The sequence below is a fragment of the Mesoplodon densirostris genome, chromosome 9 (assembly GCF_025265405.1).
Source record: "Mesoplodon densirostris isolate mMesDen1 chromosome 9, mMesDen1 primary haplotype, whole genome shotgun sequence".
NCBI classification, from domain to species: domain Eukaryota; kingdom Metazoa; phylum Chordata; class Mammalia; order Artiodactyla; family Ziphiidae; genus Mesoplodon; species Mesoplodon densirostris.
This window is the reverse complement of record NC_082669.1, coordinates 89,700,851-89,728,434: the sequence shown is the minus strand read 5'-3', so window position 1 is coordinate 89,728,434 and position 27,584 is coordinate 89,700,851. Positions and strand designations below refer to the sequence as shown.

The 27,584-nt window shown below is 42.2% G+C and overlaps 1 protein-coding gene across 1 annotated transcript in view; it reads right to left on the bottom strand.

Annotated features, from left to right (window-relative positions):
• The window catches only part of SND1 (staphylococcal nuclease and tudor domain containing 1), a 424,779-nt gene that overhangs the window by 242,677 nt on the left and 154,518 nt on the right, over window positions 1–27,584 (bottom strand). Inside the window, exon 11 of the mRNA XM_060108309.1 lies at window positions 22,652–22,741. Coding sequence (XP_059964292.1) covers window positions 22,652–22,741 — 90 coding nt within the window. The remainder of the gene's footprint in view (window positions 1–22,651; window positions 22,742–27,584) is intronic.

Here is a 27,584-nt window from a genome sequence, read left to right as displayed (position 1 = left end):
GAAAAGCAGGACATTCAACATTTATTTCTAACTGATGATCAAACAGCTGTGCTTGTTGGATAGGTAAGTTCAGGAGACAGAGACTTCAATTTGGGGCTTCAAGCTTGAGACTTTCAGAGAGACTGGGGGTTAAGAAAGAATGCTGGATGGGGCATACTTTGTCCTTTATTTAGCTTACTTTGGGTCACAGTAAATGAAGTTCTCATCATATCTCCTGCCACTTCCCATGGAAACTCTATCAAGATATAAAAAATGTACCTGGAATCTCAGAAAAGAAGCAAACTGGATGTTAAGAGTACTCTCCAAGCTCTCCCTTCCCCAGGTCCACTCCCACTTCCTCTGAGTCAGGCAGATCCAAGTCAGTGTCACTGAGCACTTGGGGATCAAAAAGGTTTTCTTAAAAAGAAGGGCAAACAATAGGCTGTCATCTTGTTAGATTGTTTTTTTTTTTTTTAAGATGATGCCGGGGGTAGGAGTTTATTAATTAATTTATTTATTTTTGCTGTGTTGGGTCTTCGTTTCTGTGCAAGGGCTTTCTCTAGTTGTGGCAAGCAGGGGCCACTCTTCATCACGGTGTGCGGGCCCCTCACTATCGTGGCCTCTCTTCTTGCGGAGCACAGGCTCCAGATGCGCAGGCTCAGTAGCTGTCGCTCACAGGCCCAGTTGCTCCGCAGCATGTGGGATCTTCCCGGACCAGGGCTCGAACCCATGTCCCCTGCATTAGCAGGCAGATTCTCAACCACTGCGCCACCAGGGAAGCCCTAGATTGATTTTAAAGGCAACAGAGGGGGGCTTCCCTGGTGGCACAGTGGCTAAGAATCGCCTGCCAATGCAGGAGACATGGGTTCGAGCCCTGCTCCAGGAAGATTTCACATGCCACAAAGCAACTAAGCCCATGCACCACAACTACTGAGCCCACGTGTCAAAACTACTGAAGCCCGCGCGCCTAGAGCCGGTGCTCCACAACAAGAGAAGCCACTGCAATGAGAAGCCCATGCACTCACTGCAACCAAGAGTAGTCCCTGCTCGCCACAACTAGAGTAAGCCCGCGCGCAGCAATGAGGACCCAACGCAGCCAAAAATAATAAATAAATAAAATAAATAAATTAAAAAAAAATAAAGGCAACAGATGCTAAAGAAAAAAAAAATGATGGCCGTCTTTCTCTCATTCAACCTTATCAGGACACAGAAGACAGCAAGTTCACGTTTTATTTGTCATATTATATACTGCTCCCTGTTCTTAATTTTCCTAAGCCCTGACTCAGTAGTTTGCTATTATCGATTGAGCTCTTACAATATGCTGAGCACTGCACTAAGTGCTTTCCATATATTACCTCATTTAATGCTCATGACAGGACTGAATTACGTAATGCTACCCCAGAGATTCAAACACATGTTTACCTGGATCCAAAAGTCCATGTGCTAAACCATGACAAATAGCCAAAAATAGGATATTGATTATATACTCACTAAATATTAAATGATAGAAGTATCTCATGTAGAAGTCAATTTAATGACACAGGGAAACCACCATACTGAAGGTTACAAAACACTAAGTACCATGTAACTAATAGCTAACTTGAAAATTATGCAAATACCCAAATGCATAAAAAGACTGGAATAATATACACTCAAGTATTAACAGATGTTACCCCTGGGTGGTAGTTTCTTTTTGCTTTAATGTTTCTTTCAAAAACATTTCTTTTAGAATGAACAAGTGTTGCTTCTGTCACTGATAAAACAGGCAGTACATGTTATTTATAGCAAAACAGCAAAAACAAAATATACTATCATGAACAAGAACAGAATGGACACTATCCCCAATATTAGCAGATTTCATAATTACATTTTCAAATAGGAAAATTATGGTCACAGAGAAAACTAGGCTGAAAACAGCAACGACTCTTTAGTACTTTTAAGCATGTAAAATGAAATATAAACGCAGAGATACCATTTTTCCTAATATATACGAAATTTTAACTATTTATGATACCAGTATTTGAAGAATAACCCCCCACAAACACATCTGTCTATATAGGCCTGAAAGATTTACAAGGAAATAATACTAGTTGTTTCTGAGAAGGTAAACTCAATTGGTAAAGGACCAGGATAGAAGGGAGCTCTTCAGTTTTATAGCCTTTATCAGCATTTCAGTTTTGAACCAAACGAATGTATTACCTACTCAAATAATTAACATAAAAAATAAGCAAGGACCTTCAAGACGCTAGAGGAGTAAGACATAGAGATCACCTTCCTCCCCACAAATATATCAAAAATACTTCTACAAGTGGAACAACTCCTACAGAACACCTACTGAACGCTGGCAGAAAACCTCAGACTTCCCAAAAGCCGTGTGGCTGAAAGGGTCTTGGTGCTCCGGCCAGGTGTCAGGCCTGTGCCTCTGAGGTGGGAGAGCGGACTTTAGGACACTGGTCCAACAGAGACCTCCCAGCTCCACGTAGTATCAAACGGCAGAAGTTCTCCCAGGGATCTCCATCTCAACACTAAGACCCAGCTCCAGTCAATGACCATCAAGGTACAGTGCTGGACACCCTATGCCAATCAACTAGCAAGACAGGAACACAACCCCACCCATTAGCACAGAGGCTGCCTAAAATCATAAGAAGGTCCAAAACACACCACCAGACGAGGTCCTGCCCATCAGAAAGACAAGATCCAGCCTCATCCACGAGAACACAGGCACCAGTCCCCTCCACCAGGAAGCCTACACAACCCACTGAACCAACCTTACCCACTGGGGGCAGACACCAAAAACAACAGGAACTACGAACCTGCAGCCTATGAAAAGGAGACCCCAAACACAGTAAGTTAAGCAAAATGAGAAGACAAAGCAACACAGCAGATGAAGGAGCAATGTAAAGCACTAACAGACCAAATAAATTAAGAGGAAACAGGCAGTCTACCTGAAAAAGAACTCAGAGTAATGAGAGTAAAGATGACCCAAAATCATGGAAATCGAATGGAAAAAACCCAAGAAATGTTTAAAAAGGACCCAGAAGAACTAAAGAGCAAACAAACAATGATCAAAAACACAATAAGGGCTTCCCTGGTGGCGCAGTGGTTGAGAGTCCGCCTGCCGATGCAGGGGACACGGGTTCGTGCCCCGATCCCGGAGGATCCCACATGCCGCGGAGCGGCTGGGCCCGCGAGCCATGGCCGCGGAGCCTGTGTGTCCGGAGCCTGTGCTCCGCAACGGGAGAGGCCACAGCAGTGAGAGGCCCGCGTACAGCAAAAAATAAAAAATAAAAAAAAAAAAACACAATAAATGAAAGTAAAAATTCTCTAGAAGGAATCAATAGCAGAATTAACTGAGGCAGAAGAAAGGATACGTGACCTGGAAGATAAAATAGTGCGAATAACTACTGCAGAGCAGAATAAAGAAAAAAGAATGAAAAGAAATGAGGACAGTCTCAGAGGCCTCTGGGACAACATTAAACACACCAACATTCGAATTACAGGGGTCCCAGAAGAAGAAGAGAAAAAGAAAGGGACTGAGAAAATATTTGAAGAGATTATACTTGAAAACTTCCCTAATATGGGAAAGGAAATAGTTAATCAAGCCCAGGAAGCACAGAGACTCCCATACAGGAAAAATCCAAGGAGAAACACGCCAAGGCACACATTAAACAAACTATCAGAAATTAAATACAAAGTAAAATTACTAAAAGCAGCAAGGGAAAAGCAACGAATAACACACAAAGGAATCCCCATAAGCTTAACAGCTGATCTTTCAGCAGAAACTCTGCAAGCCAGAAGGGAGTGGCAGGACATATTTAAAGTGATGAAAGGGAAAAACCTAAAACCAAGATGACTCAACCCAGCAAGGATCTCATTCAGATTCAGTGGAGAAATTAAAACCTTTACAGACAAGCAAAAGCTAAGAGAATTCAGCACCACCAAACCAGCTTTACAACAAATGCTAAAGGAACTTCTCTAGGCAGGAAACACAAGAGAAGGAAAACCCCTACAATAACAAACCCAAAACAATTAAGAAAATGGTAATAGGAACATACATATCAATAACTACCTTAAATGTAAATGGATTAAATGCTCCAACCAAAAGACACAGACTGGCTGAATGGATTCAAAAACGAGACCCGTATAAATGCTGTCTACAAGAGACCCACTTCAGACCTAGGGACACAACAGACTGAAAGTGAGGGCGTGGAAAAAGATATTCCATGCAAATGGAAATCAAAAGAAAGCTGGAGTAGCAATACTCATATCAGACAAAATAGACTTTAAAATAAAGACTATTACAAGAGACAAAGAAGGACACTACATAATGATCAAGGGATCAATCCAAGAAGAAGATATAACAATTGTAAATATTTATGCACCCAACATAGAAGCACCTCAATACATAAGGCACATGCTAACAGCCATAAAAGGGGATATCGACAGTAACACAATAATAGTAGGGGACGTTAACACCCCACTTTCACCAACAGACAGATCATCCAAAATGAAAATAAGGAAACACAAGCTTGAAATAATACATCGGACAAGGTGGACTTAATTGATATTTATGGGACATTGCACCCAAAAAGAACAGAATACACTTTCTTCTCAAGTGCTCCTGGAATACTCTCCAGGATAGATCACACCTTGGGTCACAAATCAAGCCTTGGTAAAATTAAGAAAATTGAAATCGTATCAAGTATCTTTTCCAACCACAACGCTATGAGACTAGACATCAATTAAAGGAAAAAAAACTGTAAAAAAAAAAATACAAACACATGAAGGCTAAACAATACACTACTAAATAACCAAGACATCACTGAAGAAACCAAAGAGGAAATCAAAAAACACCTAGAAACAAATGACAATGAAAACACGACGACCCAAAACCTATGGGATGCAGCAAAAGAAGTTCTAAGAGGGAAGTTTATAGCAATACAATCCTACCTCAAGAAACAAGAAAAATGTCAAATACACAACCTAACCTCACACCTAAAGCAATTAGAGAAAGAAGAACAAAAAAAATCCAGGGGCTTCCCTGGTGGCGCAGTGGTTGAGAGTCCACCTGCTGATACAGGGGACACAGGTTCGTGCCCCAGTCCAGGAAGATCCCACATGTCGCGGAGCGGCTGGGCCCGTGAGCCATGGCCACTGAGCCTGCGCTCTGCAACGGGAGAGGCCACAACAGTGAGAGGCCCGCGTACCACAAAAAAAAAAACCAAACCAAACCAAACCAAAACAAAACAAAAAAACCCAAAGCTAGGAGAAGGAAAGAAATCATAAAAATCAAATGAGAAATAAATGAAAAAGGAATGAAGGACACAATAGCAAAAATCGATAAAACTAAAAACTGGTTCTTTGAGAAGATAAACAAAATTGATAAACCATTAGCCAGACTCATCAAGAAAAAAAAAAGGAAAAGACTCATATCAACAGAATTAGAAATGAAAAAGAAGTAACAACAGACACTGCAGAAATACAAAGGATCATGAGAGATTACTACAAGCAACTCTATGCCAATAAAATGGACAACCTGGAAGAAATGGAAAATATAAACAGACCAACCACAAGCACTGAAATTGAGACTGTGATTAAAAATCTTCCAACGAACAGAAGCTCAGGACCACATGGCTTCACAGGCGAATTCTATCAAACATTTAGAAAGAGCTAACACCTATCCTTCTCAAACCCTTCCAAAATATAGCAGACTCAAACTCATTCTACAAGGCCACCATCACCCTGATACCAAAACCAGACAAAGATGTCACAAAGAAAGAAAACTACAGGCCAATATCACTGATGAACATAGATGCAAAAATCCTCAACAAAATACTAGCAAACAGAATCCAACAGCACATTAAAAGGATCATACACCATGATCAAGTGGGGTTTATTCCAGGAATGCAAGGATTCTTCAATACATGCAAATCAATCAATGTGATACACCATATTAACAAATTGAAGGAGAAAAACCATATGATCACCTCAATAGATGCAGAAAGAGCTTTTGACAAAATTCAACACCCATTTATGATAAAAACCCTCCAGAAAGTAGGCATAGAGGGAACTTACCTCAACATAATAAAGACCATATATGACAAACCCACAGCCAACAGTGCTCTCAAGGGAGAAAAATGGAAACCATTTCCTCTAAAATCAGGAACAAGACAAGGTTGCCCACTCTCACCACTATTATTCTACATAGTTTTGGAAGTCCTAGCCACAGCAATCAAAGAAGAAAAAGAAACAAAAGGAATCCAAATCGGAAAAGAAGAAGTAAAGCTGTCACTGTTTGCAGATGACATGATACTATACATAGAGAATCCTAAAGACGCTACCAGAAAACTACTAGAGCTCATCAATGGATTTGGTAAAGTAGCAGGATCCAAAATTAACACACAGAAATCTCTTGCATTCCTATACACTAATATGAAAAATCTGAAACAGAAATTAAGGAAACACTCCCATTTACCACTGCAACATAAAGAATAAAATATCTAGGAATCAACCTACCTAAGGAGACAAAAGACCTGTATGCAGAAAATTATAAGACACTGATGAAAGAAATTAAAAATGATACAAAGAGATGGAGAGATATACCATGTTCCTGGATTGGAAGAATCAACATTGTGAAAATGGCTCTACTACCCAAAGCAATCTACAAATTCAATGCAACCCCTATCAAACTACCAATGGCATTTTTCACAGAACTAGAACAAAAAATTTCACAATTTCTATGGAAACACAAAAGACCCTGAATAGTCAAAGCAATCTTGAGAAAGAAAAACGGAGCTGGAGGAATCAGGCTGACTTCAGACTATAGTACAAAGCTACAGTAATCAAGACAGTATGGTACTGGCACAAAAACAGAAATATACATCAATGGAACAGGATAGAAAGCCCAGAGATAAACCCACGCACATATGGTCACCTTATCTTTGATAAAGGAGGCAAGAATATACAATGGAGAAAAGACAGCCTCTTCAATAAATGGTGCTGGGAAAACTGGACAGCTACATGTAAAAGAATGAAATTAGAACACTCCTTAACACCATACACAAAAATAAACTCAAAATGGATTAAAGACCTAAATGTAAGGCCAGACACGATAAAACTCTTAGAGGAAAACACAGGCAGAACACTCTATGACATAAATCACAACAATATCCCTTTTGACCCACCTCCTAGAAAAATGGAAATTAAAACAAAAATGAACAAATGGGACCTAATGAAACTCAAAACCTTTTGCACAGCAAAGGGAACCATAAACAGGATGAAAAGACAACCCTCAGAATGGGAGAAAATACTTGAAAACAAAGCAACTGACAAAGGATTAATCTCCAAAGTTTACAAGCAGCTCATGCAGCTCAATATCAAAAAACCAAACAACCCAATCCAAAAATGGGCAGAAGACCTAAATAGACGTTTCTCCAAAGAAGATATACAGACTGCCAACAAACACATGAAAGGATGCTCAACATCACTAATCATTAGAGAAATGCACATCAAAACTACAATGAGATATCACCTCCCACCACTCAGAATGGCCATCATCAAAAAATCTACAAACAATAAATGCTGGAGAGGGTGTGGAGAAAAGGAAACCCTCTTGCACTGTTGGTGGGAATGTAATTTGACACAGCCACTAAGGAGAACAGTATGGAGGTTCCTTAAAAAACTTAAAATAGAACTACCATACGACCCAGCAATCTCGCTACTGGGCATATACCCTGAGAAAACCGTAAGTCAAAAAGAGTCATGTACCACAATGTTCACTGCAGCTCTATTTACAATAGCCAGGATATGGAACCAACCTAAGTGTCCATCGACAAAGGAATGGATAAAGAAGATGTGGCACATATATACAATGGAATATTACTCAGCCATAAAAAGAAACGAAATTGAGTTATCTGTAGTGAGGGGGATGAACCTAGAATCTGTCATACAGAGTGAAGTAAGTCAGAAGGAGAAAAACAAATACCGTATGCTAACACATATATATGGAATCTAAAAAAAAAATGGTTCTGAAGAACCTAGGGGCAGGACAGGAATAAAGACGTAGACGTAGAGAATGGACTTGAGGACACGGAGAGGGGGAATGGTAAGCTGGGACGAAGTGAGAGACTGGCATGGACATATATACACTACCAATTGTAAAATAGATAGCTAGTAGGAAGCAGCTGCATAGCACAGGGAGATCGGCTCGGTGCTTTGTGACCACCTAGAGGGCTGGGATAGGGAGGGTGGGTGGCAGACGTAAGAGGGAGGGGATATGGGGTTATATGTATATGTATAGCTGATTCACTTTGTTATACAGCAGAAACTAACACAACATTGTAAAGCAATTATACTCCAATAAAGATGTTAAAAAAAATAAGCAAGCCCCTCAACACACACACACACGAGAAAAACTTAAAACAATGTTATTGGTTTCCTAGCAAAGCAAAATATCTAGAAAAAAATACCTAAAAGATAAAGGATATGTTATCTAATTTAAATGTCAGCCTATTTTATACAATAGTTTGTCAAAAATATCCTACGTTTCCATACTGGCTTTCCTGCCAAATGACTTCAAAATGTCTGTTTCAGCGAATGAAACAACAAAAAGGATTTAGTTTCTTGATTTGACTTTGAAAATCTTTAGGAGAAAATAAAAAAAGATGCACTGCTTTATCCATATATGTCCTTTCTAAAAATGACACCTCCATCTATTTCTTTTTTTAAAGTTAAGAACATGTTATATAAAACAACCAAAAAATGTTTCAAATTATATCTTCCTGGCTGCTTAAAAATTATATTTAAAAATTCTGTAAGGAAAAGTATCTTTGCTCGCCATAGGTACACATCAATGCAAAGAGGAATCTCTGCAAGAAAAGGAAGAAACAAGAACCCCAAAAACATCAACCTGGACACACAGGGGTGGAGGACAGGGATAATGACTTGGAGTCAAGGAAGAAACGATCAAATCCAAATGCCAATTCCAGGAAGGTAGACCATCCAAGGAAAACACACTTCCCACATATTTGGAAGCAGGTCCCAGTGTCATCCAAACAGTTATTCTTTTCTTAGTGAGTACAACGTGCAAGCACGCCACAAGGTCTTGTGCTTGGAGCAGCATCAAGCTGACATACTACCAGAGCACCTAGCAAGGACACACACACCCTGGCCCCCTGACTACAATCCCTCAGGGAAGGGCAATCCAGACTAAAAGCACTGACCAACAGTTTCTTCCTCATCCATGTTTTCCCTTTTCCAGAAACAAGGGAAGTAACAGTTAAAGCAGGCAGACAATTTAAAATGTATCACAACATCATCTAGCCTGTCAAATTTTGTGTTCATCCGAGACGGCCCAAGGAGAAACTAGAACTGCCAAGCAAACCAAGTGGACCTTGTTCAGAGAGAAGCTGATGCTTTGTCAGCTTTGGTCATGGACCAAGTTCCATGCTGCTGGGAGGAAGAATAGAAACAAGAAAAGATGATATTCAGCACATCACTTTTTTTCCTCTTAAGGCCAGAAAGGTCCCAGGGATCCAGGGCAATGGCCAAGTCAGACAGTACGGCAGATGGGGTGTGTGTATTGGAAAATGAGAGCTACTACAGGCTTGGAATTTTGAAGCTGTTCCTGTTGCCGGTCTGAGCACCTTTGAGGAGGGGGATCGTAAATGCAAGGCGGAAGGAGGGGAGGGAAAAGGAAGGAAAACCACCAGGTTAGAGAGACGGAAGGAAAGGAATGAGGAGTATGTGTTGGTACAGGAGGAGATATTAAAGACTATCAATACCACATTCACTCTCTGAACGGCAAGAGAGACATCATAAATCTACCTAGACTTAGTGATCTTATAACCATTTTCCCTTCGGGAAGCTATGATGAGCGACCACCAAAGCAGAAGCACGGAAGAGCAGCAACACGACTCATCTTTGTCTCTCATCTTCAAAAACTCTCCCATGCTGGGGAGCTCAAACCGCACAGAGCTTTTCTTCCACACAGCTGGCAGCACCACTGGCAATGGGAGAAACTAGTAGAAAATGTGAAAAGGCTCCAGGCTGCCTCAGAGTCAGTCACTGTGACGCATTTGGTTTCCAAAGCCATTATTTCAAAACGTAGTCAACTAATGAATGATGGAGGGAAACGAAACACCAGCCCCCAGGTGGGAGCAAATCATTTGACAACAGAGGTCCCAGAAAAGGGAGAAGAGAGGTCCTTGCCCCAATGGGAAACTTGCCTGTGACCACAACCACAACAGTTTAAACTTTAAATTTCAGTTGAGAAGACAGAAAAGATACTGTGACCATAACTCAGTAACATAAGCATAGCACGAAAAGAATGAATTCGATCTCCTAGCTTTCTCTTGGGAAGGTAGCAGTCTGGCTGGTAAAAGATAATTCAAGCCACACCGTAAAGGTGGTGGAGATTTATCTTCAACACATGCAAACATAACCCTCAAATCTTGTGTTCTGGCTACCACAGGTATCCCCATTCATTGTTATTTAAAATAAATCTTTGGTGTCAAAAGATTAAACTTTCAGAACCGTAAAAGGATCAGGTAGACCAATTCAGCAAAAATAGGGCAAAAACATGTTCACTCCCCTTTTACCGACAAGGAAATTAAGGAAATATAATAAAATAAAAGGAACCATCATCCAAGGTCATGGAGTTAGGTGAACAAGGACTAGATGTACTTCATACTTCAGGTCCCTTGGCTCCAGGAACCCAAGTTTTCCCACCTCCGTCCCAGGCAAGGGGAAGCGACCTGCCCTCCCCAGGGTGACTACCAGGAAAACTACACAGTGATCGGTAGATGACCGTTACGTCAGAGTCTGGTCAGAGACACCAGGATGACCAGTTGACCCTTTCTGGATTCTTTAAGATCTTACAAAAATAGATTCCTTTGTATTTTACAAATGAAGAAAATAAGGCAGACTGGAAGAAATAAACTCATCCTAAGTGTAAGAATTTGAACATACACAATATTCAGCCGCATATCTTCTAGCCTCTGAGGTCACAGAAATGTCCTACCTCTTCACTGTAATGTGGGCTGATAACTGTGGACAATGCTACAGGTCTGCATTTGAGGTGCTCGTTTCTATTTCCATCCTAGGAACTTACAAGGTTCCATCCTTTGTGCCCTGCCCAAAAGTTATTCCTGATGCAGCTGTCTGCTTCCATGCCCTCCCTAACCTGGCACACCTGGGGAGCCACAGCTGTCAAAATAACGCCCCCTTTACAAATGAAGACACAGAGACGACAGGAATGCACAGACTATACAGTTAGGGATGCATCTCTCAGCTCTTAAGATTCACTAGGAAAGTTAAGAAGCTTCCCCAGCTCACACCAACAGCCTGTGGCAATATTTCACCAAAACGTTCAACCAATTTCTTTCTTTCTTTTTTTTTTTTTTTTTTTTTTTTTTTGCAGTATGTGGGCCTCTCACTGTAGTGGCCTCTCCTGTTGCGGAGCACAGGCTCCGGACGCGCAGGCTCAACAAGCCACGGCTCATGGGCCCAGCCGCTCCCCGGCATGTGGGACCTTCCCAGACTGGGGCACGAACCCGTGTTCCCTGCATCGGCAGGGGGACTCTCAACCACTGTGCCACCAGGAAAGCCCCAACCAATTTCTCATCAGGGCTCAGGTCACTCCGTTATTTACTTACCTCCTCTCCTCCTTTCCTTATATTCCCTCCCCCTCCCTCTTTTTTGGATAAAGGGGTGTCAGAGATTGACAGGCTGCAGAAACTGGGCCTCGTGAGGGGAAAATCTGATGCTTAATGGGCCTCTCCTGCCCAGTCCCCCCAGCCCAACCCTCACATCGAAGTCTAGCCTGACAGGCTCTGAGGAGCTGGGCTCAGCAGCAACCCACCAGGCTAAAAGTTATCCGACACACCGCAGAAATGGCCAAGCGGAGCCAGTTAGGGACTTATTTACTTCCAATATATTTGGACTATTGTTGGAGAAGACGGACATCATGAAGCCCAGGACCCAGGGAATGGGAACGTCAGGGAGCAGTCAGGGGCCATCAAGCGTCTGTCACTTAGAGGTTTAAAATCACAATGAATGATCCAAGTGAAAAATATTAACTCACTGCCTACTAGTTGGGTAAATCCCTCTGTCAAAAATCATTTTTCAAGAGAACAAATTATAAATGCTGCACATTTTCAAAAAGACAAAGAAGCAGCCCCGAAGTTGACCTCCTGCACTAAGGAGTGGCTGCTTGGGCTGCCTCACGAAGAGCCCGCAGGGAGGGTGGCCTCGCAGGCACCCAGCACGCTGCCAGTGGGGAAGCGATTAGTTCATAACCATTAACTCATATCCAGAGAAACAAAAACATCCTTATTCTACCTGTTTTTTTTTTTTTTTTTTTTTTTTTTTTTTTTTTTTTTTTGCAGTACGCAGGCCTCTCACTGCTGTGGCCTCTCCCGGTGCGGAGCACAGGCTCCGTACCCACAGGCTCAGTGGCCATGGCTCACGGGCCCAGCCGCTCTGCGGCATGTGGGATCCTCCCGGACCAGGGCACGAACCCGTGTCCCCTGCATCGGCAGGCGGACTCTCAACCACTGCGCCACCAGGGAAGCCCCCCACCTGTTTTAAAGGTCTTGGTTTTTATTTGTCAGACAGAGCTATGCCTGAAGTCTCGTTGAGGTGGGGCTCGAGGTCTATATTGTACGAGGAAATTAAAGAAGACAGGTCACAGGAAAACCATCTGCCCAGCTTAGAGCTACGCCATGAGCTTTCTACACCCCTTCTCTATATTCAAAGACTTCCAGTCTTTCTTAAGAACTACCAGATAGAGGACAAATCCCACCACCTCTGTAAAGACTTACTGGGGAATCCTAATCTGATTCTTGACATCAGGAGCTGAGAGCTGAAGAAAGGGTCAGACAGGCTCTTTGCCCCATAGAGGGTGAGGGAGGTCAGACCTGGGAACAGATACTCCAGAAATGGGCACAGGGGAGTAATAGGACAGACAGCCTCCGACATTACATGGGGAGCCAGGAATACGGAACCGTGCTAAGATTCTTACAGAAAAAGAAGTGTGAAAGCAAGAAGCTGTGAAAGGGCTTGGCATGTCAACACAAGGGTGAGAAGTTATTTGTGACGTATCATATGGAGGGTAGAGTAGGAAGTAAGACTGGAAATGGAAACATCCCTAAATGACATTATGCTATTTTATATATAACCAGCTTTCCTTTACCTTCATTTAAGGAGTCATATGCTTTTCTGCGGCCATCTGGGTGTCCCCAGAGTCTGTGAGATGACCATGACTGTGCATATAGAAAGCGATTCTGACAGCAACATGAAAGATGGCAGACTAGAAGGAGAACTACTTAAGATGCAGTTGCACTGATTGAGAGATAAGGAGCATACAGACCAGTAACCATGGGTAATACTGTGAAAAGGAAGACTTGGAAGTGATAACTATGGCAGAATCAGATGAAACTGGGATGGGGAGACTGCTGATATTAAAGTTTGGGATAACAGGTGGGTGGTGACATTATTTAAGACCAACAACAAAGGCAGCCCAGGCATTTTGTGAGCAGGGAAGAAACTCGTATGGAAGCCAAGAACTACATTTTAGACATAATAGATGACAGCTATCTACTGGCATCTGTATTTGGGTATCTAGTATTCAGCAGCTGGAAACTGATCTTAAGGCAGAGAAAGAAATCAGGGGTGGAAATATTCATATATAAGAGACAGCTGAAGCCATTAAGTGCAAAGGTCACACAGCAGGTGTGACCTCTCGTCTCTGAAAGACAACTATGATCTGTACAATTCACATTAATATTAATCCAATCCTGCCAAGAGACATGTTTCTTATCTCAGTTATTCAAATCTGTTCTTATTCAACTTCACACATTTTGATGTAATCTTATCGCAGTTAGACTGTAGGCAACTTGTGACAGAGATGATATTTTATTCTTATTTTTCCTCCAAAAAGGTATCCAACCACCATGTGCCTTTTCTAAACTATTAGTTCCATGAGAACAGGTGTTTGTAAGGCTCAGTCCCCAATGTCTTGAACAAGGTGTGATATGGAATAGTTGCTCAAGAAATAGTTCCTGAATGAATAATAAAAATGAGTTTTCTTCTCCAGGCTGCCACTTCCAGCCTTCTCCTAGGGACTGAGTCCTCCAAAAGGATAAACCTACTCAACCTTTGTCTTCAGAAGAGGACCACCTGCTCATCAGCCCGGCACAGTCACTTTTTGCAGTCAGAAGAGGTGGGAAGGCAAAGTTGCAGAAAAATTTTCCGGTCCAAAATGACCAGATTAAAGACAAAACCTGAGATTCCTAGAGTTACAGAAGAACACTCATGCACAGTTCCCCATAGCACACACCCTAAGCAGGCAACATGTTTGTTACACATGGTCTTATTAGTCCTAATGTCCTATTCATCAGCCTGAAATGGGATGAGCATGGTTCATCAAAAGCTCCTGCCAGGAATGATTTCTCCCAGGGTGTGTCATATTTCAAAACACTAATGATCAAAGTCCAAGTGATGGAGGCCCCGTGAGTGTGGCAGCCCTCTTAAGTGGACATCAGCACTCATCCTTCAAGGAAGGGAAACAGGACAGAAGCCCGAGGGTGAGCCTACCAACAACACTAGAAATGTTGTCTCAAGTATTAATTACTCTATACCAATTGTCAGCTGGTCTGAAGATGGAACAGCATTAAAGCCCAGGAGGAGTAACGACGGAAAGAATAAACACAAATACCGAACGACAAGACAGTCTTGTACAAAACTGAAAAACGAGAACTCTAGCCAAGAGTCAACTAGCCAGATAGACAAAGAAGCTAACCTGGGCTTCCCTGGTGGCCCAGTGGTTAAGAATCTGCCTGCCAATGCAGGGGACATGGGTTCGAGAACTGGTCCGGGAAGATCCCACATACCGTGGAGCGACTAAGCCTGTGCGCCACAACTACTGAGCCTGAGAGCCACAACTACGAGCCCGCGTGCCACAACTACTGCAGCCCACACGCCCAGAGCCTATGCTCCGCAACAAGAGAAGCCACCTCAAGAAGAAGCCCACGCACCGCAACGAAGAGTAGCCCCCGCTCGCTGCAACTAGAGTAAGCCTGCATGCAGCAACGAAGACCCAACGCAGCCATAAATAAATAAATAAATAAAATTTTAAAATTAGAAAAAAAAAGGAAGCTAACCTACATTTCCGCTGCCTTACTTTCCTAGGGTTGCTGTAACCCAAGCACCACAAACTGGTTGGCTTACAACAGAAATTTACTCTAATGACTTCGGAAGCCTCAAGTCTGACTTCAAGATGTACACAGGGCCGATGCGCCCTCTGAAGGCTCCAGGGAAGAATCCTTCCTTGCCTCTTCCTAGCTACTGGTGGCTCCTGGCCGTCTCCTTGGCGTTCCATGCGGCAGCTGCGTCACTTCAATCTCCATCTCCACTGTCAGGTGTCCTTCCTTCTCTGTCTGTGTCCTACCCTCCTCTAAGGAAGGCACAGGTCTTTGGGTTCAGACCCCACCCTAATCCAGCAGGACCTCATTTTAACCCATTACATCTGTGAAGACCCTATTTCCAGATAAGGTCACATTCTGAGGTTCTAAAAGGACATGAATTCTGAGGGGACACTATTCATCCCGCTACAGCCATCATTATGAAAACACCAGGAAAGACCATCCAAGCCAGCAATCCTCATGGGGTAGAATTGCAGCTCTTTAGGAATACCTGAAAATTTGCCAGAGAAAAGGTAACTGGTAAGTGAAAGCAAAACGGCAGTTCCACATATCAACAAAAGAACTCGATTCAGTAAGAACCAGAAGTTTTGCTCAGATTTTAAATGCATGAAAACAAGGAGCACATAGCCTTTGAGCTCACAACCGCATGGCCTTAATTATGAAGCTGCAGCCCTAAGACACCACTTCAGTCACCCAGCTGAGGAGAATTGGAGGGGGGGCTTCCCTGGCGGTGCAGTGGTTGAAAGTCCGCCTGCCAATGCAGGGGGTGCAGGTTCGATCCCTGGTCGGGGAGCTAAGATCCCACATGCCTCCTGGCCAAAAAACCAAAACATAAAAAAAAGAAGCAATATTGTAACAAATTCAATAAAGACTTTATAAATGGTCCACATCAAAAAAGTCTTAAAATAATAAAAAAGAATTGGAGGAATTTCCACCTTAGAACCAAGAGACAGTTGTGCATACTACCTTCTTGTACACGTTGTTCATGCCCTTGGGAAAGAAATACTCAAGCAACCGGAAATATGAGCCTAACTTTCTGGACACAGCAAAAACAGAGGCCACAGAAAGAAACCCTTAAGAGCCTGTGCCTAAAAACTGGACTCACTACTTCTGAATGATGTCTTATTTTGCAAAAACACCAAACCCTTTTTCTTACTAGCAAAGTTATATGTGCTAACCCTATATAGACCCTTGTAAGATGAAACTACCGAATAAAAAAATATTGTGAGAAAAGATAGCAGGAGCTGGGTTTCCTTCCCAACTGAGCACATCTGGACAGTCTCACTTTACTCTCTTCCACACTATAAGATATTCTATACACTATCATTGAGCCTAAGCTCAAAAGAATCTATTTGCTGTAAACCAGGAGGTATAGGAAGTTGGAAGATTTGCAATTCAGCACATTTTATAGGGTTTTTGGCACATAAGGGTTATTTTTAAAGCAGGAAAAAAAGCCTGTTCTCTCCCTACCCCCAAACACAGCTGAGCTGATTCAGCACAAATCTCCCCCTAAAATAAAATCCCAATTTGCAGAGAACAGGCATGGAAAGTTCCAGCCCCAAGGACGGCATTTCAGAATCCTCGCTGAAAAGATCAGGAGTGGGTGGCTTCACCACCCACTGACCAGAGACAAGCTGACCAAAAATCAGTTATAAATGTAAGGGCTTCACCAGAGCCTACGAGCAACTTGGGAGTCCAGGGAAGAGAAGCCTTTAAACAACGTGATGCCCAGTAGTAACCAAAGACAGAAGATCCTGAGGATTCTGGTAGCTAATAAATCACTTCCCACGGGTGAGCATACAGAAGACATTTCCAGGAATGCAGTTTAAAGTTCTAGTTTCTTCATTTAACTAAGAAAGAGGTCCTTTCCGAAGAAGGCATTACAATGTACACCATACAAATACCACATTTCGCCAAAGAGCTATATGCTCCGCCCAGCACCCTGACGGTCCCTAAAGCACAGAGGTACTCTGCACAATCTGCAGATACAAAAACCAAAAACCCATCAAGAGGAGCTCGTAAGTGGCAGCAGGGTGAGCGCTACCTTGCTGAGAACAACTCGGCGAGTCTCCAGAAACAGGCCAGGCTACAGTCATTTCTGTTAATCACCTTCACCAGACGAGGGAGCTGATGAGTCAAGCCAAGGGGTCGAGGGCATCTACAATGACCCTTGGTCTCCCGTGCACACTGACACACAGTGGGAGAAGTCTTACTTGGAAAAGGCATGGTCAGAGAATACAAGCCATTCGAAATATCACTTGATATGGTGAATATCTTCAAGCCATTTATTCTTCAAATTTACAGCCACATTGATGGTAACAGCTGGCACTGAGAAAGCAAGGACAAGCAACCTCGCATAAACCTGTCGATTTAAATCACAATGCATTCACAACCTTAGGGCCTGTTTTGATCATTAATGTAAAGGACCTTTCCATAGCGTGAGTGTATCACATTAATATGAAGTGGAAAATGTGGAGATGACAAAGGAAATGTTTACAAAAACCAAACTAAAATACATTAGAGGTAATTAAGAACAAGAATCCCCAGACTGCCAGCTTTGTACTTAACACAGCGGATTAAGTAACACATGGCAAAAGTATTTTTAAGCAAAGGACAGCCCTGTGATATAGCCCGTGAGAAGAGTGAAAGAATCCTCCTCAAAAAAGCTCCATGCCCTTGAAGAGCTCTCACTGGCTGAGTGAAGCACGGCTTCGGCTGAGGAAGGCTACACCGGGTACCTTCAGGGACCAGTCCTCAACCTGTGCTCCTCAACCTGGGCGGGGCCCTGGCCCAAGATAAAAAAGTGACCTGTCCTTCCCCTTCTCCCAGAAGCCTCATCTCTGCCAAGAGATTGAAGAGAAAGGACAACCAAGCTCCACACTTGCTTAGCACAGTTACCTATGACCTCACATTGTCTGCGTAACTGAAGAACATGTAATCTGACACTGGTTTCTCTGAAGAACAATCTGATGAAACATCACTTCACAGGGACATCTCAAAGACTAATGAGATAATGTCTAGAGGGCTGAGGGCAATCAGAGGGCTGATCCATGGTGCTCTTACCACCTGTGGCTATCTGTAGACGAGGACGATGCAGCTGAAGAGGATCAACTTCTCATAGCAGGTAGAGTACACGTTATACACAAGAACTGGCATATCCCAAAAAGCACCATGACCCTGGCTATCTACACATGATTCAGTACATACAACAGGAAAGCGGGCCTTTCCAGATGCCTTTTAATTCAAAATCATGATTAAAAGCATAGACATCTGGGGTAAGATACCTAATTCCTATGAGTTTCAGTTTCTATGCCTATGAAAATAGGAATGATACATATATCTTTCAGGGTGGAGGTGAAAATTAAGTAAAGTGAAAACAAAATTCAGTATTTTTCCATCAAGAAACAACTCAATAAATGACAGCTCTACTCTTTAGACTAGAATGAGCATTATATGAAGTGCCTTAAAAAACAGAAGTCTTTAGTTCATGCTACATATTGGAATAGCATGAAAATCACACACAGGTAGCCACCACCAAAGAACAAATGAGCCCTATCTTCCATAGCTAATTTAGACATTCAGAATATTTTATCCCATAGAAACAAGGCTATTAACAGTGGTTGGGTTGCCGGCCTGGTTCATAAAGGCACATTAACCTAGAATAGAGATAATATCATTTACATACAATACCAACCATTCTAGACAGAGCAGGTTTACCATGAGTTCAGTTTTGAATCTGCTGGAACTGTAAATCTGGTACACATGGAAATCATTTCCACCCACCCCAAAGAGCCCCACGTCCCCAAAAGTACAACCCCCAAGTAAAATAGGTTTCCAAAAAAGAGCAATCTAAAACAATATGAATTAGAAATAATTCCCTAATTCATAGCCCAATAACTTCCCAAATGTCTGCATTTATCAAGAAAATTACCCAATTTTTAGTGCCTAAAGAGTCAACCTAGTTTACGGAACAAATTTTAATGGCATAAAAATCATACAAAGTCAGCCGTTGATTTACAAATGAGCCTCATCCTCCAAATTTACTTATTATATCAACAGAAACAGTGGCAAAACCTTTAAGGAACAGACGAATTGGGGGGGTAGAGTTTCTGGAGATAGATGCTCGTCCAGGCTCTCCTCTCTACTGCCAGGGCTGAAGCTTCATCGCTTCTTGCAATTTCATCTCATCCACCATTTCTGACCCTTCAATTGTCCAAACAAGTTACAACTTTGAACACAATGGTTCCCATGGTGATAGAAATTTTGCAATCAAGGGACAGGAGTTACAGTGATTCATATGTCATTTGTAAATGCTGTATTAAACAGATTAAAAAATATTTAGAGATTTTATGAAATAGCTGGAGAAAATTCCCAGTGAAGATCCCAGCTATTATTACCTTATTCCACTGAGAACAAAATGACTTAGGCACACAGACTCTTGCTTTCCTTGGGCTGACCGTCTCTAAACATTAAGAAAAAAAATGTACACAGAGAAAGAAACTGCTCCTGCTATCAGAAGAGGACCTTAGCTCTGGTTCTCTTAGGACGGCATCTCACCATCTTATACTCACTAAGGATGCCATTCTGGAAAACTAAGGGACATGCTGAAGTTACTAAGGATTCCATGCGTCCACTACACGGGGACCATGAAGAAACCCAGAAGAAATTAGCAAGACAGTTCTCTCCTCCATGCATATTCCTTAGTCATATTTTAGTGAAAGCACAGATGGCAGATGGTAAACAAGGGATGGGGAGGGCATTCTACCAGGCAGTATAGCAATTCAGACAGCTTCTGAAACACTTCCAGGATACGCACATATCCTACCTCTCCCTTAAACCAGATAACACACACACACACACACACACACAAATATATACTCCAATACAAGCAGATACACATTTTGTGGAAGCTGGAACCAGGTGACACCCAAATCTGCACAAGGGGTTGATGGCAGTCAAAGTAGTTGCGCACTGATTCACATATCTTGACCTCAGACCTGAGAAAGTCAAGCAATGATAGATTCTAAACGAAAGCAGTATTATTAAACAAAACCAAACCACATAACGCAACAGGCACCTGGAAAAACATGAATGACTAGTATTATCCTGGATTCTCATCCGTGACAGAGGAAAGGCAAATAATATTACCAGCTCACAAATGCTAAAACCAAGGCTCAGAGAGGTGCCTGGTTACTTTAAGGCATTTAGCTGGAATTAAATCTTGGGAGTGAACCAAAGTGAATTTCCATAACTGAAATGGAGGCCAGTGAATCTAACAAAGCACCTTCAATCCCAATGCTCTACAGTCTAGAAACCCCTCCAAACTTCTTATTATAGACTCTCTGGGATGGTCAAATAATAGTCTGGGCAGAGAAGATGATTTTTACCTCCATTATCTTGTTTAAGCTGTGACAGGCTGTACTAATCAGCTTCCGTGCACAGGCACACACAGGCACACATGCTCCCTCTTGGTGCCTCTTAATCACCATGTGCTGCACTGAACAGCTGCAGAGGTCTGAAGGGAATTGGCAGAAATGTGTGATGATGTGCTAGCCACCCGCCCCGAGGCAGCCACTGCCCTGTCTGCTCCCAGACTCCAAAGCACACGGGTGTTCGCTGTCGCAACTGATGGGCCCAGAAGACAGGCAAGTGGTTTCAGGTGGTGAGTCAGGAACAGCAGTTTGCATCAGGAATGTTCCAGCCCAGCAGAGCTTAGCTGCATCCTTCTCCCTATGCAGGGATACAGTATTCATCGTTTACACAGTGTCACCGTGGGGGACAAAACTTGGGCTCAGCACAAATAGAATCCAATCAACTCTCATGCAGAGGAACCAGTAAATAAGTTTTCTCCCACCAAGAAGGAGCCTAATTGCTTAAGAATTGCCACCATATCTGACACTGGAGGTCAGTTCTTTTATCCTGAGACAGAGGACTTTACAAAGGCCCAGCAGGCACATAGTGTTTGAGAGCAGAGGCCTGGGCTAACTTTCTAGAACCATTCAGCAGCTGTTACCCTGAGCTGTAATCTCTGCTCCTAGGGACGAAGCACAATCAGGGAAGGGCAATATTCAAACAAACCAGGTGGATGCCAGAATACACACCACACAACTGGCTGTGCACGAAGCAAATATGCGCTGCCACTCCTTTCAGTGTGGTTTTGGATGGATTTCAATAGAAATGAACACGTGCAGGGGGAATTCCTTGCTTGTCTCTATGCCATTGTTTATGAGCCAGTAAATTAGTGATATGGTATCAACTTGGTGAAACAGACATCAGACATTCAATCAGACAACAAGAGATCTAGAAATTGAAAGAGGCTTAAAGCCATCATTTGCACTACACTTCATGAATGAATACAGCATTCTGTCATGTTTTATACAATGACAAATGAGCCTATTCTCTCAAGGAATCTGAGGAGATTAATACTTGTTTTAGGGAATCCAGTTTGGTTTCTCTACCTCAAAATTAGCAATTTCATCTTTTGCCCAGCTTCAAAATCTCTTGCAATAATTTATCATTCTAGTAACTACAGTACTTTGACAAACCTCTCATAACTCCAATCGTTTAAAAACCTGCATGTAGGTAAAGAATGCTAATATGGCTTCAACATGTTGAGGTCAGACTTAGAACCAAATGGCCTTACCTTTCTGAACCTATAATAAAAGTTGGCCCAAAACATAACATTTCCTGGAAGAATCCCCACCAACGCAAAGTACGGAGAACACAAATCACAGTCTTTCTCTGAACAGATTTCCCTCAATTACCGCAGGAACTATTCTATTCGTTTCCTCTGTTTACCCAGGACACAAAGAAATGTCCTGGATATGTAGGTTGGGGAGGTCAGGGAAAATCAGTGGAAGATCAGAGGCTCATTATCAGCTTCCCAGAATAGCAAGTTCTGCAGCAGGTCATAGAACATTCTGCTCTAAGAACACAAGGAAATGCCCTCTGAGGGCCTCTGAGCTGCTGCACCACACCAGAAAGTCTCCCAAGGAACCACCAGGAAACCACACCCTCTTTTCCACAAAAGGCAGGCTCCTATTCCAGAAGCCCTCTTCTCCTCAGAAACAGGGGAGTCAGAAAAAAGCAGCCACTTTCTTTCATTAGCAAATCCCACAGCCCTGACTTTTAATGCAAGTGGCTGGAGAGAAGCAGAGAGCTACTCTGCTTTAATGGAAGTGGATGGAGCTCAGGGCAATATGCAATTACTGAGACTGGAATTGAGCCTGGACCCTGGAAAGAACATGCCGTGAGAGCCCTAGAAATCACACTGTGGTCAGGGCCCCAATTTTAAACTTCTCCCAAGGGATGCCACTTCCTGAGACAGAGGCACGCCTCTCTTCATATCAAAGTAATACCGCTTGATTTGGTGGAGGAGAGTCATTTGCTGGTCTCTGGGATTCCATCACAAGAGTCCAGATTAAAACAACCCCTAACCACTTGCAAATTATGTTTCTGCCATCACTTACCTTTTTCCCAATAAGCTTCTTTCGCAGAAATTCCCGGGCTTCAAACATATAGGGAATGTCATAGAGGGGACGCAGTTTCTTGTTCTTATCCTTAAAGCAAAATAAAATACCGCATCAGGAATGGGAAAACAAAGCAAAAACTGACACATGAACACAGGCAAGAGTGTGAGATAATGACAACACACCTGAAATATGCTCTAGTTCCCAGTATCACAAATACTGAATAATTGCTAGATATATAGTAAACGATTAACAAAGTATTTGGTTGAAATGCCTTACAGGGAACAAGACTATCTTTTTTTCAAATGACAGGCTCAAAAATAAGCAATGGAATGTTTACACAAGTGGAAACAACCTAAATGTTCATCAACAGGGAAAGAGCTATATAAACTGCAGTATAGAAGAAGCTCACTGAGTATTAGGGCCCTTCTAATATTTACAGATATACTATAAATCTCATTCTATACTCTGTAAGCCTTTATTAAGTACCTACCAACTATTAGCCTCAGACAAAGCACTATGTAAATGTATGTTATACTCTTGGACTTAAAATCCTTGTAACCTAACAATAACAGAAGAAATCCTGCAGATATGAAGTAACACAAAGCAGTTCTGAATAAGTGCTAAATTATGTGCTATAGACTAGGGACTAAGTGCTATTAGAATTCAGGAAAGAAGTAATCAGGAGATGTTTCATTGACAAGGTGGGACTTAACATGAGTTTGCAGGATAGGAAAAAACTAGAAAGAAAATTAGAGTTGGGGGAAAAAAAGACAAGCAAAAGGAGAGAGGCAGGAATAAACAGTATTTCAGCACACAAATACACAGCCAATCCCTTCATTATTTCTTGGGGCCCAGACTTCCCCGAAAAGAGGGGCTCTGAGCAATATAGCTGAGATGATGAGAGAGGGTCCGGATGAAGGCAACAGAACTGGGAATTGACAGGAACTTAAGAGCTAGGAGAATCTCTTTAAAAAATAAATAAATAGTGACTGACAAGGGAGTGGATAGAGGGGATAAAAGCAAAGGAACCCGAGAAGTTTGCAGTCAGGGGGAGGACAGCGTACGGAGGACTAGAGCCTGTGCACAAGAAATTGGGACATGTTGGCTAAATTGGTTGGTATGATTAATGTCTCTCCCGCTAGCTCCTAAGTTGCATGAGAACAGAGACCCTGCCCTTTTCTGTTGTCCTTTGTGATCCCAGACCCAAGTATGTAGTACTTCCCTCATAGTATAAACTCAAATACTTGGATGTACTACCACAAAAGAAATATGCAGAATAATATACAAGAGCAAGTATGCTAGAAGGATAGGACTGCATGAACAGATATTGGGGGGGGGGGGGTGGAAATCAGAAAAAAAGGAGAAAATTAAGCCATAACCCCCTAACCTAGAGGCACACCATTGCTTCCCCATCCTGTATGATTAGCCCACCTGGCCTCAACTTTGCTTTGCCATCTTTTACACACCTGACACAACAAGATCTCTATATAATTCATTCTATACTTAAAGTATTCAAATTATGTTTTCTTAAATAGCCAACTATTCTCAAATAAAGAACATTTATCATTTTAATACCCCCATATTTAAGGTAATACTAATGACAATTCTGAGGTCAAGGGCATCGAAATTGAGGTCTCCTCCTAGACCCAAAGCAAGCCTTGGTGTCCAAAACACATCATTTAAACATTTCAATTCACTGATATCACCAAGAATGTGCATAATTATTTGAGTTCAAGCTTCACATTCACCATCCACCTGTCTTCTAATTTCTCTGGCTTAAAAAAAATAATAAATAAAGGCAGCAGCACCATTCTCATGCTCTTCAAAGAACTTAAGGCACCTTTAGAACTGAAGGTGAATCTTTATCCTTTCTCAGAGTTGATGAGTGGGAATCTCCACACTCTCAACAGGAGCAACTGGGATTTCCAAACTCTGATCAAAGTCATGGGGAACCATGATCACTGCCTAATAAGTGAAGTATGGCCCAAAACATGAAAATCTTTAAAGAAATAACACTGAGTTTTCCTTAACAAGGAAAATGGGACAAATAAGAGCTGCCTGGCTAGAGGGAGTGCTGACTAACATAAGGGCAGATGTATAGGATTATGGATATTTTATAAGCATCCAGGCAGCCAAATGAAAATAGTGGGTCACTACTGAGGAGCCCTAAAATAGAGTTTATGATGACACTAAGGATAGTGTAAGAATGCTTGCTAGACAGAAGATGCTAGGTGCCAGTAATGAACAGGATTTTTAACAAAGACAAAAATCAATGGTTATCAGAATCAGCCATCAGGAATAAAGAAGTCCCAATGTATTCATATTCCCCTAGCAATACAGGGCAATCTATTCAGAGAGTAGCTGTGTGATTCACTAAGTGAACAACATTTTTTTAAATGAATTGAACAAAATAATTGACATTTCCCTTACACAGCCTTATGATGTGCCACAGAACCTGATATCAGAACCTTACCCTATTTATTCTGAAACAAGGAATGGTAAGAAATAGTTTCAATAGGCATTCAAATGAAGATCATGGGATGAGATACACCTAAATGTGTGAACATGGCAGTGTGAACAAGAAAGATGCTTGACACGACTGGGCCAAGCCAAGATACTCTCAAAAGAAGGAAAGAAAATAAATAGTATACCAAACATTCCAACAAAAAAACAGGGTGACTTGAGTCTGATTATATGTCTCTCATGAAGCTCGGAAAGAACTAACAGCACGAGCAGAAAACAAGATACCACAAGTGAAAACAGAGTCATCTTTTTACTCTAACCCTGAAGATCTAGTAGCTATTGACATCTGCAAACATCTTACAAGAGAGATATTAGAAGTCCCTAAGAAACAACAAAATAAAAGCAATTCCTCCAAATTACCAGGTACATAAAAGCCTTTGAAATCTCTAAGAGGCAATTGAGGTATGGAATGAATTCTGAGAAAACAAGCCTTTAGCTGAATCTTGCCTGCTAAAAAGGACTACCTAGTTTAGATTCTAATCTACATGGAAATACTTTAAAAATAGAAAAGAATGCTTGATTTATCTGGTGGGCAGATAATACACAAACCAATATGTGCTGTAATCACTGTTCATCCTGAGAAGTGACATTGTATGTAGGCCCTGTAATGACTCACGTTACAGATAACTTCAATCATCTTTACCTCTCCTTGGTTTCGGAAGGAGGCCCAATCTCAGCATCTAAAAGGCATGCCTGGCTTTTTTTTTTTTTTTTTTTTTTTTTTTGAACAGGAGCTTATCATGCCAGAATGAGGTCTCTGGTTAATGCTCATCTGGAGGGAATGGAAGGGACTCCTAATCAAGGTCTATTCTCAACTCCATTTCGGGCCAAATTTAATCTAGCCCATCTAGCAGCCAAAAAACTGTAACCAAAAAATTTACTGGACCCTAGGATCCTGCAGAATTTCTTAAAACAAGGCTGAATAAACACAAACTATGAAAACATTGATGAATGTGGCTTCACTAAAATTTTAAAGAGTTCTTTACTGAAAAAGCATCATGAACAAACTGACAGGCCACAGCACAGACTCAGTAGCTGATAAGTGAAACAAGATAAAGACAAGGCAGAACAGGATAAGAGAGAACTGGAGTACTGAGCCACCGCTGTAAACTTCTCAGTGAGGCCTACCCTGATCACGTTACATTTTAGCCAAGACTCAAAGGAGGTATGGGATGTAGTCATCTAGAGACAGGCAGAGAGGACAGCCAATGCAAAAGCCTTGAGTTAGGAGATGACTGGTGGGTTCAAGGAACAGCAGAGACATCACTGTGGCTACAGCTGAGAGGGGAGAACAACAGACAAAGTCACACATCTGACTTAACATCTGAAGGAATTACTTTGGTCGCTGTGCTGAGAACAGACACTACAGCAAGGAAGAGAGAGAACAAAGGGAGACCAATTAGGAGATTATGGCATTAATCTGGGTGGGAAATGATGTTAGATTACATCAAGGAAGAGCAGTGAAGGGGCAAGAAGTGGTCAGAATCTGGGAATATTCTGAAAGCAGACAGATGAAATGTGAGATGAGAAAAGAGGGAGAAATCAAGCATGACTCCAAGGTTTTTTTTTATCTGAGCAAATGGAATAATAGGTGGGGTCATCACCTGAGATGAGGAAGACCACAGGTAGAGGGAGGTGGGTGAGATCAGGAGTTTGGTTACACGCCTGCTAAACTCTCAAGTAGAGGTTTTGAGTAGGCAAGTGTGGAGTTTGGAAAAAAGCTCTGAGCTGTAATTTACACTTGGGAGTGGTTGGCATATAGGTGGTATTTAAACCTACGAGATTGAAAAGGACAGAGGACTGAGGCATTGTAACATTGAAAGGTAAGGAATAAGAGAAGGAATGTATAAAAGGAGACTGAGAAGGAGCAATCAGTGATCTCAGCAGGAGGAAACAAGCAACGTTATGTCCTGGAAGCCAAGGAAAGAAAGTGAATTGAGGAGGGAAAGACCAACTGTGTCCAATGAACAAGGCAAGGCAAATGAGCTGAGGACTAAGATCCGCTTGTTGGATCAAGCTAAGTGTGGGTCGTCCGTCACTTGGCAAAATTAATTTTGGTGGAGCAGTAGGGGCAAGAGCCTGACTGGAACTAGGAATGGGAAGAGAAGAAGCGGAGAAAGTGAGTACATACGATACTTCAGAAAGTTCTGCTACAAAATACAAAGAGATTATGTGGCAGCTGGCAGAGGAAGCAAGGTGAAGAGAAGGGGCTTTGGTTTTTGTTTTTTTTTTTTTTTTTTTTTTTTTTGCGGTATGCGGGCCTCTCACTGTTGTGGCCTCCCCCGTTGCGGAGCACAGGCTCCGGACGCGCAGGCTCCGGACGCGCAGGCTCAGCGGCCATGGCTCACGGGCCCAGCCGCTCCGCGGCATATGGGATCCTCCCAGACCGGGGCACGAACCCGTATCC